The following is a 17,631-nucleotide window of genomic DNA, read 5'->3' on the forward strand; positions in this document are numbered from 1 at the left end:
AAGAGAATTAGTTGACAATAAACATTTTCTTGGTAAGTACAGAATCCTGGTGAGTGTTTTCTTCCAACCCGGGTTCCTCAGTCAGATACATATGAACATACAAAAACAAGGAACCAGATTCGGCCACTCAGTGTTTCCAGCCTGCTCCACCATTTAATAAGATCATGACTGACCTGATTTAACCCCTTCTTCACTCTTGTATATCCCCAATAACTGTTCATCCCCTTGGTAATCAAGAATCTATCTACCCTTGCCTTAAGAATCTGCATCCACTACCCTGTGAGGAAAGCAATTCCAAAGACACTCAACCCTCTGTGGAAACATTGTCTCATCTGTCTTAGAAGGGTGACAATTTTAAACTATGACTCCCAATGATAGATTTTCCCACAACAGGAAACATCCATTCCACATCCACCTGGTCAATTCCCCTCAGGATCTAAGTTTCAATTAAGTCCATTAGGTTTCAATTGAGTCAATTCCAGAGGACACAGGCCTAGCCTATCTAGACTTTCCTCAAAAAGGCACTCCACTCATTCCGGGTATTAATCTAATAAGCCTTTGAACTGCTCATAACTGAAGCATAATCTCCCTACTCTCGCATTTAATTCCCTTGGCAAAAAAACCATAACACTCTATTCACTTCCCTGATTTCCTGCATACTAACCACCTGTGTTTCATGAATTAGGACACCCAGATCTCTCTATATCGCAGAGCTCTGCAACTTCTCACCACTTAAATAATATTTGATTGACAATTTCATGCTTTTCCGCATTGCACTTCATTTGACAGATCCTTGCCTACTCATGGAACCCATTTATATCCCTTTGTAGGCTCCTTACATCCTGTTCACAACTCACTTTCCTACCGATATTTGTGTCATCAGCAAATTTATCCACCATGCTTTCAATTCCTTCATCCAAATCATTTGTTTAAATTGTAAAGAGTTGAGGCCCCAGTACTGACCCCTGTGGTACATCGCTCATGACATCCTGCCTGAGAAGACTCATTTATTCCCACTGTCCGTCTGCTCTTAGTGAGTCAATCTTCAATCCATGCTAATGTTACTCCATACCCCATCAGCTTTTATTTTCTGCAGTAGCCTTTGACGTGGCACCTTATTAAATGCCACTTAGAAATCTAAACAATTCATCCACCTCAAGTTTCTACTTCAAAGGACTCTAATAAATTAGTTCAACATGATTTCCCTCTGACAAAACCACATCCGCCTGATTACCTTGAACTTATCAAGTGCCCCATTATATTGTCTTTAATCGTAACTTGTCACATTTTTTATTATGACAGATGCTGAGCCAACTGCCCTTTTGTTTCCTGCTTTTTACCTCTATTGCTTAGACTAGTCCTCGGCTCTCTACCATAGCTTCTATCCACCTTCCTTTAATAATGCAAGGATTTTAATCAATTTACCCCGAGACTTTTTAAATGCCAGGGAATACGAGATAAATCTTAGCAATGTTTGAGAAGATTTGTAGCTCAGGCTGATGGTAAGTAAGTAAGTTAGCTCACTGAGCTGGAAAGTTTGGTCTTAGAAGTTTCGTCACCATGACTAGGTCACATCAGTGAGTGTCTCCGGTGAAGCGCTGGTGGTATGCCCTGCCTCTCTATTGATAGGTCTTGATTTCTTAAGGCAGGTGATGTCATTTCCGATTCTTTTTTTCCCAAAGGAAGGTAGATGGGATCTAAATCAATGTGTTTATTGATGAAGTTCTGGTTAGAATGCCATGCCTCTAAGAATTCTCGTGTGTGTCTTTGTTTTGCCTTTCCTAGGATGTGTGTGTTGTCCCAGTCAAAGTGGTGTCCTTCTTTCTCTGTATGTATGGAAACTAGTGATAGTGGGTCGTGTATTTTGGTGGCTAGTTGGTGTTCATGTTGCCACCAGGATGGCAAATTTCCTTCCCTGAAGGATATTAGTTTAGACAATAACTGGCATGGTCACCATTACTAAGGCCAGGTTTATTTTCTAATGTATTCATTGAAATGAAATTCCATCTCTACCATGGTAGGATCTAATTCCACCTCCTCAGAAAACTAACTAGGGTCACTGATTACAAATCCAGGTTATTCTTTATAACTTGTACAAGCTCATAAACAGGCCACAATACTGACACACCCAGTTTAGCTTTAATTATCTGGAAAGGGTGAAGAGTCTCAAAAGATTTGAATAACAGGTGAAGCTAGTTGTTTCACGTCATTACTATGCAGCAGCAGCAAATCAGTGGCATTCTCCATTTACAAGATGCTACTATTAAGCCAAAAAGCCATTGTTTACCACACAAATGAGTAACATAGTCAGTGAATTTCAGTTCTGGTGTGCTGCCAGGAACACAGGCTGGGCACTCAACCACTGATGCATCATATCAAATACTATACACCTATAGCTACTTCTAAGAATACTGACCACAATCAACCAGACCGTGAACTTAAAGTCCAGCATTCAATGTGTTTCTGCAATTGGGCAGCACTGACTGAAAAATCCAAAGGGTGCCAAGAATTATAATTAAGAATCTCGCAATGTCACACACTTACTCTTGTTAGAACCTACATATATTCATCCACATGGCTTCTGCAGGCAAAAGGAATTTGTCCATGGACTGTGCCGTTTCCACAAAAGTAAGGTTTCTGGGTCACTGCTCCCTGGGTGCATTCCCAATGGTACATCTCGACTTGTCATTCTTAAAATTAAATAAAACCTTTGGGGCAATTCCCCCTGCTGAATTCTCCATGGAAATGCCTCAACCAATCAGAATCTACTCACCAAACAAACAGCACTCTTTTTCTTAGGTGGTTTCATGATCATTCCCTTGAAATTTGGCATTCTTGTATCTGTCCTGATGAGTGGAAGTTGAAAAGAGTCAACAGCAATGTTCTCATCAACTTCCTCTAAAACTCTGGGCTGGAAACCATACGGCTTGAGAGATTGGTCACTCTTCAGTGTCATTAGTTTCCTCACTCCTGTTACTTTGTCCCTATTAATTTGGGAAAATCTCTGTCCCTAATTCAGTGTTCCTGAAACGTAAAAGCTGACACACCATCATTACTCCACATCTCCACCATTCTTCATTGTCACTTGACCGAAGTTTTCAAAAAGGCGCAAGTGAGGACTGCAGACGAGAGTCAAGATTAGAGTGGCGCTGGAAAAGCACAGCAGGTCAGGCAGCATCCGAGCAGGAAAATCAACATTTCGGCCGGAGCTTTCAAAAGTCGATATTGTCTCCGACCACCCTTATTCTCCTCATAAAATTTGAATATTTTCATTGCAAGCTTCTTTTGAAAACCCCTTCTCGGTAGCTTTTACACTCTGGTTTCTCAGGTTTTGCAGTCTCTTTTCTTTGCCATTCATAAGATCTGTGATTTCTTTACAGGTTTATAATGCCTATTGTTTTGAAAAAAAAGTGGAGCTCTAGCCCTTTGAGATGCGAACTCATTCTGTACTGCACTACATTATTTTTAAACACCTCCTGCTGATCATCTGTCTTTTATCTATTAACAGATCTTCCCTATTTACTGCAGACTCTGACGCATCCTACTGAAGTCAGTCTTCTATCTAAAATCTTAACAGCTGGGTCGCTCCCTTCATTTCAAATATTTTCTTCAAACTGACCAGATTATGAATTCAATTTCACTTTATTCTCCACAGTTTATTTCAGATACATTCCTCATCCATGATTAAATCATGATGGGGAAAGGAGGTGGTGGGGAGGTGCAGGAGGAGAGACAGGCTTCACTGAGTCATCTGAAAACCAAGGGCTTGTCTGAAACCTCTGTGGCCAGTGACAATCTCACATTACATTCCATGCCTGTTGAGGAGGAGTCGGCTTCCTGTACTCTAAGTTGAAAAGCTTATAGAAGAGATTTTGGAGGGGGGGGGGGGTGGTGGTGCGGTGTGGAATGTTAAATTAGTTTAACGATGACACCAGGTGGTTCTTAGTGAGGAGGATATTGACACATTAGTCAGATGGCATTCATTTCCTGAATGGCCTATGCCCGAAACGTCAATTCTCCTGCTCCTCGGATGCTACATGACCTGCTGTGCTCTTCCAGCACCACACTCTCGACTCTGATCTCCAGCATCTGCAGTCCTCAGTTTCTCCTAGTCAGATGGCAGATCAGTGGCAGATGGAATTCAACCCTGACAAATGTGAGATCATGCACTTTGGATGAACGAATAAGGTAAGGGAGAACTCAATGAACTCAGGACACTAGGAAGCTCAGAACAACAGAGGGAGCTCATAGGATGCTTGTCCATAGATCCCTGAAGGTAGCAGGATAGATTAGTAGGATAGTTAAGGTGGCATACAAAACACTTGAGGCACAGACAACAAAACCAGAGGGGTTTTGTTGGAGCTGTACAGACCTTTGGTTAGGCTACAGCTAGAGTACATGCAGTTCCAGTCACCACACCATAGGAAAGATGTGATTGCACTGTAAGGTACACAGAGGAGATTCACCAGGATGTTACCTGGGATGGAGCAGTTCAGCTATGGAAGAGAGGCCGGATAAGCTTGGGATCTTTTCTTTATAGCAGAGAAGGCTGAGAGGGGACCTGATAGATATTCTGGATTAGTGATGCTGGAAAAGCACAGCAGTTCAGGCAGCATCCAAGGAGCAGCAAAATCGACGTTTCGGGCAAAAGCCCTTCATCACGATAGGTATGTATAAGATTATGAGGGGCATAGTCATAGTGGATAGGAAGCAGGTGTTCCCGTATTTGAAGGGTCAATAACATGGGAGCCTAATGTTAAATTGAAATTTAGGAGGGATTGTGAAAACAGAGGGCAGTAGCAATTTGGAACACACCGCCTGTGAAGGTAGTCCAGGCAAATCACCTCACAAACTTTACAAAGTAGTGGGATCAGCACTTGAAATGTCATAACATGCAAGGCTACGGATTAATGCTCGAAAGTGGGTTACATCTCACCTCTTTTTAAGTGTAGATTAGATGGGCCGAAGGTTCTTTACTGTCGTGCATGATTCTGTGAAAGTCACCCAACTTCACAGCAACATGGAGCAGCAGAATCCAGTGTAACTGCACCCTTGGGAACTATCAATTGTTGGTTTTTGAAATTGTGAAATCTGTTGATCTCTCTCAACTCAGCCTCCATGGGACAAAAAATTCCAAAGATTCACCCCCACCATGTCGGAAATCCCACAAAAGCTAACCTAATGAATGAAGACCCAAACCAGGGAGAAAGCAATCAGAAAGGGGAACACAAGCTTTGGAATTCACCGAACAGGAGTTGGCAGCAAGTACCCATTATCCCAGCCGCTACCATCCCACCTGGCCAAGATCCTGTCACCAGGCCTGTCAGCACCAGCTGCTAAGTGAAGCCGGTGACAATTGGTGAATGGAAAACAAATTGACAAGATTCAATTAAACTCAGGGTAAAAAGAGGAGCTATTCCTGAGCATGCTGCACTTAATGGACTGCATTCACAACAGTTTTAACCACTACATCATAAATCAATAAATCAACTGTCTATATTGTCTAAATAAAAGGAACATCAGCTCCATGCAAAGTATTTCTCAACAAAATCGGCGCAGAATGCAGCAGGAACAAGCATCGTAACACCATCAATAATGGGACCTCGGAATTTCAGAGGAATTTACTGACCTCTCCTTCATCCCTCCACCTGGGAAGAACAATATCACCCAAAAGAACAGATCCCCTCCTGGCTGGGGAGTGCAGTATCACCCATAGGAACACTCTCAACTCTGGATCTGCTGCAGGAAAACAAGAATCCAGATAGCACGCCTCCTTGCACACCAGTGCCAACTCTCAGCCCCACATTCACAGACCCTTCCCAACCTCATACCACAACCTTTCACTAGAGAAGACCCAGTCAGTTGATGTGGCCTCCATGTAAATACTGTACACTATACATTTCTGATATCCACTTGCAAATGTCTTCTGTACCACCCCCAGCAAGTCTATAACCTTTTTATAATATGGCACAGAGAATTGTCTGGTGTCCTCAGAGTATGGTCTAATTAAGAGTCAATACAGGTTTAGCACAGCTTGCCTCCTATTCAACTCTCCCCCTCTACAAATAAGGCTTTTGGATTTTCACACACTGGCTGTTTCTGCCAGTGTCTGAGGTATTTGTACTCCGGGATCCATTTCTGCCTCAGCTACGCTTCCATACATTCCTTCCGCTGATCTCCCTACTCAACTACAAAATGTAATGTCTCATATTTATCTGTGTTGAATTTTGTTTGCCCATTCTTTGCCTAAACTGCAACTTATTTGGTTAGCTTCAGTTCGAACTGATGTCATCCACAAAATTGGAAACTGTATTTTAATAGTCAGACATCCCCAATACTCACCATAGGCCCCCATCACAATAGGCCCAGGTCCTATCACAGACTTGTCACTCATCGGCAAGGCCCCGCATTTTTGTTATGAAGTGAATTCCAGGATTTTGACCCAGCGACAGTGAATGAATGACGAAATATTTCCAAGTCCTAAGGTGAGTGGCTTGGAGGGGAGCTTCCTACGTATCTACTGCCCTTGTCATAAAGATGTCATACAGCACGGAAACAGACCCTTCGGTCCAACTTGTCCACGCAGACCCCAAACTAATCTAGTCCCACCTGCCAGCACCCGGCCCATATCCCTCAAAACCCTTCCTATTCATATACCCATCCAGATCCTTCTAAATGGAAGTGGTTTGGAAGGCACTGCATAAGGATATTTGGTAAATTTCTGCAGTGCATCTTATCAATAGTAGACACTGCTGTTACTGAGCATCTGTTGTGGGGACAGTGGATGCAGTTCCAATCAAGTGGGTTACTTTGTCCCGGATGATGTCAAGCTTCTTCAGTGTTGTTGCAGCTGCACCCATACAGGAAGGTGAAGAGCATTACATCACACTCCTGACATATGTCTTATAGGTGGAGGACAAGCTTTGGCAAGTTGGGACGGAGTTACAAGTTGGAGAATTTCCCATTGCGTAACTTCCCCATTCAAGGTTTTAGCTAATTGTATACCCTTCCCTGATCGTGACAGTGGGCATGAGTTGGAGATTCTCCCATTGGACAATGGTCATTACCTGGTACTTGTGCAGCACTAATAATACTTGCCATTCATAAGCTCGTGATCATACATTATTCATGTCTGTGGGTGATTGCTTTATTAACAAAAGAATTGCAAATGGGACTGAACAATGAATTCATCAGTAAAAGTAAACATACCTATTTCTGACAGAAAAGGTCCTTGACTTTCTACAGTGGCCTGCCCTTTTTGTAATAGAATGACAGTACAGTTTTGCAAGTGTTTATCCAAGGTTATTTCAAAGTTCAACATAACCTTTCTGCTTTTCAATATTATCTATCAAGAGTTTGTTATTTGATTGCCTAATTAAGTAGCTTCACAGTCTTCGTGATTTGGAGATTCCCAATCACCACGGTGGCTTAGTGGTTAGCATGCAGCCTCAGCACCAGGGACACAGGTTCGATCCCAACCGTGGGTGACTGTCTGTGTAGAGTTTGCATGTTCTCCCCATGTCTGCATGGATTTCCTTCAAAAGTCCAAAGATGAGGATGTGTGGAGGCTGGTACAATTGCAACATTTAAGAGGCATTTGGATGGGTATATGAATAGGAAGGGTTTGGAGGGATAGGGGCCGGGCGCTGGCAGGTGGGACTAAATTGGGTTGGGATATCTGGTCGGCATGGACGGGTTGGACCAAAGGGTCTGTTTCCATGCTGTACATCTCTGTGACTAAGTACTGGTTAGGTGGATTGGCCATGCTGATTTGGCCTGTAAAGTCCATGGATGTGCAGGTTAGGTAGATTAGCTGGGGTAAAATGAGATAGGGAAGGTAGCCGAGTCCAGATGGGATTGTCTGTAGACTAAGTGGGCCAAATGGCCTCTTTCTGCACTACAGGGATTCTATAAGTCCGAGATCCTTTTGCTCCTTTACTCACATTAGACATCAACAATCAACAATCAAGCAGTATTGAGAGTGAAGTGAAAACAGGTCTTGCTGGAGATACTCAGCGTGTCTGTCTATGGACAGAAACATGGAGTTAACGTGGAGTCCGACGACTCTTTGGAGTAATATTTCTGATCTCCAGCATCTGCAGTGTTGTGCTTTTATTTCAGTACTGCATGACTTGCTCATTCATCCCAACAAAATGTGCCAGCTCAAGCACAACATCAGTAAATACACACTCACCTTTGAATTCCCTTCAGACTTCCTGCTTTCTTAATAAGGAGCCGCTCGCTGCAACTATCCACTAGCCGTTTCAGGGTGTACAGACACTCACGGAAGGTGGAGAAGAATGGATAATGGCTCAGTATACACAGCGAGGTTAGGGTACTGTTCCGGGATCGGTTACCACTCTTCAGCTGCCGTTTCAGCCTGGGCGAGCGACTGATGTCAGGGGTGGAGTCAGCGCTGTGCGTTGCCAGGGAAGAGCCGCTGTCAGAGTTGTTCTGCTCGTTGTCTGGCGTCTCTGCAGCACTGCCCTTGGCATGCTGCAAGCTGCGGTCCGGTCTGTCGCGGCTGCGCTTCTGGAAGGAGCGGTAGAAGTTTACGCAGACCCCGTAGCGAATCACTCCGCTGTCCTTGTCGGTCAGGGTGAAGACGAAGGAGGAATCATCGCGCAGGCTGGTGCGCCTCTGCCGCACGCTGAGACATCCTTCGGGCTGGCAGAAGAACACCACGTCTGGCGGGAGAGGGAAGTCCTGGTGATCCTCTAGTGGGTAACGGCGCAGCAGCTCAGGAGTCTGAGCAATGCTCTCACTGCTCGGCAGCCTGTACACACAGAAATAAACAAACAGCAACTCAGCTCCTGACAGTGCTGTCAAATAGGCCCCTCATTCCCACTGCAGACTATATGTTGAATTCTGCCCCCAATCCATGACCACACAGATAACCACAGCAGCAACGAACTCAAACCAAATGAAAACACAAGCAATACTGCACCAACCCCCACCGCGAGGACTCCAACCAGACTTTCACAAGCCCAGAAAATCAAATGTACCTCCCTCCAGCCAATGGCACTGCATTGAGAACGGCTTTCCCCCATCCTCCTCACCAGTGCTGCAGCCCTACCCATCCTCCTCACAAGCAGTGATGGTGAAACATCAGATCAGTACCATCTCAGGCCAGTCTTGCACCACATGGTGCTGTGACAGTGTACTCGACATACAGCCTGTTCAAATGATTTGCTGAGTAGAGTGAAACTTGAAACAGAGCACCCAGGGACGCACACATTGCTACTGGGGATGAAGGAAACAGCTTGTGCACCTTCTCGTGCAAAGGTCTTGACTTAAAATCTGGCTCCAACAATCTGTTTCCAGAGCTGTTCAATAATCCCCTCTCCTTCATGGCTGCCCGTCCACCCTGCTCCATCTCTTCCACCCACAGCAACATCTCCCACCCACCACCAAACCCCCAGACAGCCAAACAGATCATTACCTGGCACCGATGATAACGAGGTAATCCAGCAAACGTGGACATGTTCTCTTCGGAGACATTCTCGCCTGCTCTCCACTAGGTCATCGCAAATTCTCAGGAACATTAAGCTCCCTGATGTGGAGAGCAATTGTGCAAGTCCAGCCTTCTCTACCAGTAGCTTATCTCAGGCGTCCCAGCGCATGGTCTGGCTTGGATGGCAGGAGAAACTTGGAATCTGAAAGAGGGACATGGTGGATCACTTAACCATGAGGAGGCTCACCCCCACCACAAACTGAAGACAGAAAGCCCAAAACAGTTCTAGCAGGGAGGTCATGTTGGAGCTCTACAGAACTTTCAATGAGCCACAGTTGGAGTACTGCATACAGTTCTGCTTACTGCACTATAGGAAAGATGTGATTGCACTGGAGAGGATGCAGAGGAGATTCACCAGGATGATCCTTGGGATAGAGCACTTCAACTATGAAGACAGGCTGGATAAGCTCGGGTTGTTTTTTTTTGGAGCAGAGAAGGTGAGGGGGGGATCTGATAGAAATGTATACGATAATGAGGAGAGTGGACAGGGTGGATAGAAAGCAACTGCTCCCCTTTGTTGAAGGGTCGATAAGAAAAGGGAATAATTTTAAAATGAAAGGCAGGAGGCTCAGAAGGGATTTGAGGAAAGCTATTTTTCACCCAGAGGGTGATGGCCATCTGGAATGTATTGCCTGGGAAGGTAGTTGAGACACAAAAGCACACAGAAGTACTGGGTGAGTGCATGAAGTGTCCTAACATTCAAGGCTATGGACCATGTGGGACTTCTGCAGGCAGTTGTATATTTTTGGTGGTGCACACTGGATGGACTGAAAGGCCTCTTCTGTGCTGTATGATTCTATAAAAACACCATGGACCGTACACCAGCACAGACAGACAGAGACAGACACACACACACACACACACACATATATATATCTTCCCCTACACACATACCACGTGCAAACACCCACACTCAGCTGATCACTATGCCGAGCATACACATGCACAGCCCACTGCCATGGGCCGTCACATCATATATAAACACCAAGTGTGCACACACTGATTGACCACACGCACATGCAGACCCACTGCACAAAACAGCCAAGAGTCAAAAACTCAGATCTTCACCCTCGGTCTGACTGCTGCTTATCAACTGGTCAATAAACATGTAAGATTGTCTAGTCTAAAACTGTTTCTACCCCCTGCCAGCCAGTTTCAGTCTCTCACTTTCCGTGACACCCATCTTTTGCCAGTCGCGATAAAGTTGACCAGCAGAAAGAGAAATCCATGCCACCATGAGCACACTACCCAAAACCCATCTCAAAGGGTTAGATTAGATTAGATTACTTACAGTGTGGAAGCAGGCCCTTCTGCCCAACAAGTCCACACCAAACCTCCGAAGAGCAGCCCACCCAAACCCATTCCCCTACATTTACCCCTTACCTAACACTACGGACAATTTAGCATGGCCAATTCACCTGACCCGCACATCTTTGGATTGTGGGAGGAAACCGGAGCACCTAGAGGAAACCCACGCACGGGGAAAATATGCAAACTCCACTCAGAGCGTTGCCCGAGGCAGGAATTGAACCCGGGTCTCTGGCGCTGTGAGGCAGCAGTGCTAACCACTGTGCCACCGTGCCGCCCCAAATGTGAAGCATCAAGATACCCAGACCACAAAAACTGTTACAAACTGGGCAATAATTAACAGGATGCCTCCTTGTCCATATCTGACCTAATACCATGAGACTTTATGTTGTTTGGAGTCAATACTAAGAACTTGCAGAGAAATTCCCCCACTTAAAGTATACCACTGTGCTACTGTCTCTGTTGTGTCTATCTTGCCGTGAGACAGGACATTCCCAGGGTGGTGGTGAACGGGACATGGTCTGAAAGGTATGGTTCACAGATCAGGATTGGAGACAGCATGTTATAAATCTTGACATTAATCTTTAGTCAAAAAGGAAAAGAAAACATATCTAAGGTTTAGGAAACCGAGGTCAGACAAGGTTCTTGAGAAGCATAAATGAAGCAGAAAAGAACTTAAACAAGGAATTAACAGGGCTAAAAGGGGCTACAAAATATTCTTGGCAAGTAGGATCAAGGAGAATCCCAAGACATATATTAGGAGCAAGAGGTTAACTGGGGAAAGGGTAGGTCCACTCAAGGACAAAGGAGGGAATTGATACGTGGAGTTAGAGGTCGATGGTGAAGCGCTTAATGAATTCTTTGCATCAGTATTCACTAAGGCCTAAGACATGGATGACGGTAAGTTTAGTGAGGGGTTTGTTGGTACTGTAAGGCATGCTGATATTAAGGTGGTGGTGGTGTTTGGCGTCATGTAAAACATTAAGGTAGATAAATCCCCAGGGCCTAATGGGATCTATCCCAGGTTACTGAAGGAGGCAAGGGAAGAGATTGCTGAGGCCTCACTGGAGATTTTTGTATCCTGTTGAGGTACAGGTGAAGTCCTAGAAGGTTGGAGAATAGATAACATTTTTTCTTTGTTAAAGGTAATACACATAATCCAGGAAATTGTACTTCAATGAACCTTACATCAGTTGTAGGGAAATTATTGCAGATGATTCATTGAGAAAGGTTTTACTCACATTTAGAAAAGAATGGACTTATTAGGGACAGTCAGCATGACTCTATAGACCCGTTGGAAAGTCAGGGACAGAAATAGCACATGGAGTTAAATCTAGACAAGTGTGAGGTGATGCATTTTGGAAGGTCAAACGCAAGAGGAAGGTATACAGTAAACAACAGGACCCTTAGGAGCACTGATATACAGAGGGATCATGGGTTGAAAATCCATTGCTCCCTGGAAGTGACAAGGTGGTAAAGGTGCATGAGGTGGTAAAGGCAGATGGCATGCTTGCCTTCATCAACCAGGGCATTGATAAGAAGATCTGGCAAGTGAAGTTGCAACTGTGTAAAGTTCAGCGAGGCCACAATTGGAGCACTATGTGCAGTCACCACACTGTGGAGACATTGGAGAGAGTGCAAAAACAAGTTACCAGGATGTATTAGCTATTGGACAAACTAGGATTGTTTTCGCTCAAAGGCTGAGGAGCAACCTGATAGACATACAGTTATATAAAATTATAAGTAGCACAGAGTAGATAGTCAAGAGTCTTTTTTCCAATTGGAAATATCAAATGCTATGTGGCCGATGTTTAAAGTGAAAGGGGAGAAGTTTAAAAGAGATGTGCAAAGATATATTACTGTACATAATACAGCAGAGAAGCACAGGAGGGTATGAATGAAGATCTTTGTGTCCTATTGTAGGAGTGTGTCATGGGTGCCCCTTTTCCCTATGGCGTTAGCGAACATAAAATGACAAACTGCAAGGTGATAACTAAACTCAAGTCCCGAGAACATTCGACCAGATCTACTCACTTTTCATCAGCAAGCTGTCCAAACCAATCGATCAGAAATTACGCAAAAAAAAACAATGTCAGGGCAGGTACATTTCCAGAAATATCTTTCATTCACTGACCACCCAAATACGTCTCAGTCTCAATCTCCAGTGACTGACCACTCATACCTCTCAGTCCCAATCTCCAGTCACTGACCACCCAAATATCTCTCAGTCCCAATCTCCAGTCACTGACCACCCAAATATCTCTCAGTCCCAATCTCCAGTCACTGACCACTCATATCTCTCAGTCCCAATCTCCAGTCACTGACCACTCATACCTCTCAGTCCCAATCTCCAGTCACTGACCATCCAAATATCACTCAGTCCCAACCACTAACCTCCCTGATATCTTTAGTCATGAGGCTTTCGTTTTGAAAAACAGAAATCGAGCTGAGCATTTATTTATCAGATGGTGGGGATTGACGTCCCCAGTCTGCTTTCTACAATGCGATCCCAGAAACTGGAAGCGATGCTGGACGAAGAATTTCGTCACTGGACTCTGACTCACTGGCTTCTTGTTACCTGGTTGATGCACCAGGCTCAGCTCCCCATTGTAATCCTGCGCTGGCTGCAGTGCGTTCCTGACACCAGGATCAAGACCGAACTTGCACAAACATTGCATGACGTGCCTGTAATCCGACTGGGTTGCTATGGTGACGGAAACCAATCTGCTATGTGCATATAGCAATCTGCTGGTGCTATTTATAGTGCATCTCCACCAGCTAAACAGAAACCCAGAGATTACAGCCACGTGGACTGAGTGGGAGAGGGACATGCTCCAAGTGGACTCTGAGGACAGACTATGCAATCCAGAATTGGGTTATACATCATAATCACTGCACCAACTACACTTCCCCACTCAAACAACCTTCAGAGAACTGAAGATGAAAGGAGGAGGCCATTCAGCCCACTATGTTATGCCTCATTACAGGAGTTAATCAATTAGTTCCACTGCCCCACTCTCCCACCATTGACCCAACAACGATCTTCCTGTTGAACAATATACTTACCTGAAAGTTAGGACTGCTTGTTTCAGACAATGCATTTCTGATCATAATCAGTCATTCTATTTAAAAATCCCATTTCCCCACACAATTAATCTATTTGACAAACAAGCCAGTGCCCTTTGATAACTAAACCTTCTGCCAATGAAAGGTGCACACCTTGTTTATCACTCAGACACCTGCAACAATTTTTGCAAAGTTGTCCTCAAACTTCCCTGTTCCAAGAAGAATAATCCCAACCTGTCCTACCTCAGGATCCCTGCAGACCCTCATCCCTGCCTCCACTGTAGGAAATCTCCTTTGAACTCTAAGGCCTGGACATCCTTCACAGGCTACAAGTTGCAATATGCCCAATTTGGGTATAACCAACTGTTAGAAAAAAAAGTAAAATTTATCAGTTAGTACCACTATGCTGTACAACACAATACCGAGCTCATAATACTACCTTGTAACAGATAACAGCAGTCAGCACTATCCTTTGTACAAACTGATATACTCACAACACCTGATGTCAGCATCTGATATTGGGGATATCACAGGCTCAATACATGCACATTTAACCAATTGTAATAAACTTCAGTCAATTTCTTTGATGCGTCAGAACTAATTATGACAGCCAAGCTAAATAAGAGCACATGGGCCCAGTCACCAGCACAGCTTAGCAGGAATTATACAAATTGTCACCAGCCCGGCATCATTAACACCAATAATACATTGCACCATCAACAGTCAGCTGAACACATTCAATTATTAAAAACTGTTTAATTATTGATTTGACTCGCACACATTAAATATTAATCCTTGTTAATAATCAGGGTAAAGATTCAGCAATGCAGCTTCTAACACCCCATTCCTTGAACAGGGTTCCAGATTCAGCAGAGTTTCCAGTATTCTGCTTGTCCTTCAGAATTTCAGTATCTGCAGTGTTTTTTGTATTTTTTCTTCCTCTCTTTGTTCCAGCTTCCCCTCTCTCCTCCACTCCTCCCTCTCTCTGTCCAGACTTGTATACTTCCACCCAGTCAGGCGACATCTCCTTCTTTAGACCAATTATGTCTCCCGTCCTTCTCCCTCCCCGAGATCAATCTCAGCACAGTGTGCCTGCTGTTGCAGAGTCCTCCTTTACACAACAGAGTTGGTCCCTCCCATCTGTCAGCCCACACGTGGAGGTGCACAGCACCCTGCCCAGTACCACGCTGGGCCCCCTGCAGAGAATTTATCTCTGCCATTGCACAACTCCTCCAGTTGCCACGTCAGTCAGAGAATCTGGTCTGCCCTGTTCCTACGAGTGCCTCGAGGGACTGTGCTCAGGCTTTGCTGTGCGAAGGAAAGCGAGCACAGGGTTCCAAAGCTCTGGGGAGTTCAACGGGAGGGTGGAAGAGCCAGCAGATGTGGAGCCCTAATTTCATACAGCAACCAACTCAACTGGAGACAACATGCAGTGCTGCTGGTGCACTGACGGAAAGACCCATTATTTATAGGAGACCAACAGCAATAAAGGGGCTAACTCTTCTCGTGCAGCTAGCTCACCCTACTTATGGATTCCCATTCAGGGATGGGGGGGGGGGGAAAGTTCCATACTCCGACACACAACCCAGCCCTGTCTAAGTACGCACAGTGGGAGAGTTTAAACTAAGGGTCAGCCAACCACCCACCTTGTGTACAGAGATAGGCTGCAGTGGAAAATGCCCTCAGGAAAAAATTCCCACCGTACGCTCGTGGTGAATGGAGAGAATATTAAATCCACAACATTGCGCTGTCAAAACCCAACAGCAGTACAGGGAGGTGTTAACAGTCACTTATCAGAACATCATTGACAGACCCAGATCACAGTCACCAGGAATCCCAGTTGCTCGGGTGACTGCTATCCTTTCTTTTAATCAACTAACTCCTTCTATTCACTTTCAGCCGACATTCACTTTTATGTAAGTTGCTCTGATTCTCTAGCTACAATCCACCCTGTGACTCTTATCCAGCAGCAGATCAAATCCACCCCCCAACCCCAAACACCTCAATTAAAACACTACCTGCAAATCGAGCCAGCTGACCGTGACTATTCTGCAGCTCTGCCTTTGAAATCCAAGGAACTCAGGGAACGAGGAACAGATCTCCATCCATATTGCAGGTCATAATCTTGGCTTGTCATGCTGGAAGTTGTTAATTTAAGCACAGTCATTTAGGCATGGCGGGTGGGTTACAGCGTGCACAGTATTATCAAGTGTCCCTTTTGCAGCCCAGCAACACACAAAATAATAGAGACACAGTTCCTCATCACCGGCTGTGTGCACACGTGATATTGCGACCCGGAAAGATGCAAACAAAGGCCGAGTTGGATTTCAGTCAAAAGGTATTGCAGAAATGCTGCTGGGTGCAAAAACCAACATGAAGAGACAAGCTAAAAGCCAGCCACAAGGTCAATGGCAACACATCCCAAGGAGATGTGAAGCAGGGGAGAAAAAGCAAAACAGATGTGATGCAACCACAGAAGTTTGAGTCAGGATAAGCAGGCCCAGCAGCTGTGCTGAAAGATGCAGAGAGGTGATAAATAAGGTGCATGAAAACACTGCAGCAATCCACACGAGTAGCAGCAAGTCGGGGGGGGAAGAGCAAGGCCTAGAGCTCGACTGATTGGTCAGAGGATGCTGTCAGTTATCGGAAGGTGTTGCCTGCTGCACTGATAATGACAGAGAAGACAGTCTGCAGAAATCATGCTGAGGCCTGTTACCAGGTTCTCTGAACCAAATGACAATATCAATTCATTGCCACGTCTGACAATTCGGAAAACCAGCCGATAACAAACATACAAAACAGGTTTCATCACTTTGTCATCGATGCGCTGCTCCAATGACATGCCAAACCCACAAGGGAGCCTGACTCCCACTGAGTATATCCAATCTCAGGCCTGAAACACCCTCACTCCCAAATACCAGGCATTGTGGAGTAAAACGCCCTCACTCCCAAATACTGAACACCCCCACAGTGTGAGAGGCTCTGCACTTTGGGAGATCAAACGTTAACAAAAAGTATACAATTAATGGCAGGATGCTTAACAGCATTAAGGTACAGATGGATCTTGGAGTCCTAGTCCACAGCTCCCTGAAAGTGGCCACACAAGCATGTAGGATGATTAAAAAAAAGGCACACAACATGCTTGCCTTTATTGGTCAGGGCACTGAATACAAAAGTCAGGAAGCGATGTTGCAAGTTAAGGCCACATTTAAGAGTATTGCATTCAATGCTAGTCACCACATTACAGGAAGGATGTTGAAGCTTTGGAGAAGGTGCAGAAGAGGTTTACAAAGATGCTGCCTGGATTGGTGGGTATGAGCTATAAGGAGAGGCTAAGGTTGTTTTCTCTGGAGTGAGGGAGGCTGAGGGGAGACTTGATGGACGTCTATATAATTATGAGAGGCATAGATAGGGATGACAGTCTGAATCACGTGCCCAGAGCTGAAATGTCGAATGCTAGAGGGCATGCATTGAAGGCGAGAGCACAAATGTCCAAAGGAGGTCTGAGGGGTACCTTTTTTTAATAAACAGAGAGTGATAGGTGTCAGGTACGCACTGCTATGGGTAGCAGTGGAGGCAGATACGACAGGCGTATTTAAGGTGCTATTAGACAGGCAGAGGAATAAGGAAAGACTGGAGGGAGATGTACCACTGGGCAGGTTGAAGGGATTGGTTTATTTTGGTGACATATTCGTCACAACGTGGGCCAAAAGGCCTGTTCCTGTCCAGTGAAACTCCCTCGC

General features: G+C 44.9%; 1 protein-coding gene across 1 annotated transcript in view; it reads right to left on the reverse strand.

Annotated features, from left to right (window-relative positions):
• The window catches only part of madd (MAP-kinase activating death domain), a 170,631-nt gene extending 154,202 nt beyond the window's left edge, over window positions 1-16,429 (reverse strand). Inside the window, exons 1-3 of the mRNA XM_087996208.1 lie at window positions 15,907-16,429; window positions 9,443-9,656; window positions 8,195-8,776 (exon numbers count right to left, since the gene is read on the reverse strand). Coding sequence (XP_087852334.1) covers window positions 8,195-8,776; window positions 9,443-9,501 — 641 coding nt within the window. The 5' untranslated portion in view covers window positions 9,502-9,656; window positions 15,907-16,429. The remainder of the gene's footprint in view (window positions 1-8,194; window positions 8,777-9,442; window positions 9,657-15,906) is intronic.
• Window positions 16,430-17,631: the final 1,202 nt, after the last annotated feature.

Source organism: Chiloscyllium plagiosum, unplaced genomic scaffold, assembly GCF_037043375.1.
Source record: "Chiloscyllium plagiosum isolate Xiang-an unplaced genomic scaffold, Cpla_swu_hap1 HiC_scaffold_18, whole genome shotgun sequence".
NCBI classification, from domain to species: domain Eukaryota; kingdom Metazoa; phylum Chordata; class Chondrichthyes; order Orectolobiformes; family Hemiscylliidae; genus Chiloscyllium; species Chiloscyllium plagiosum.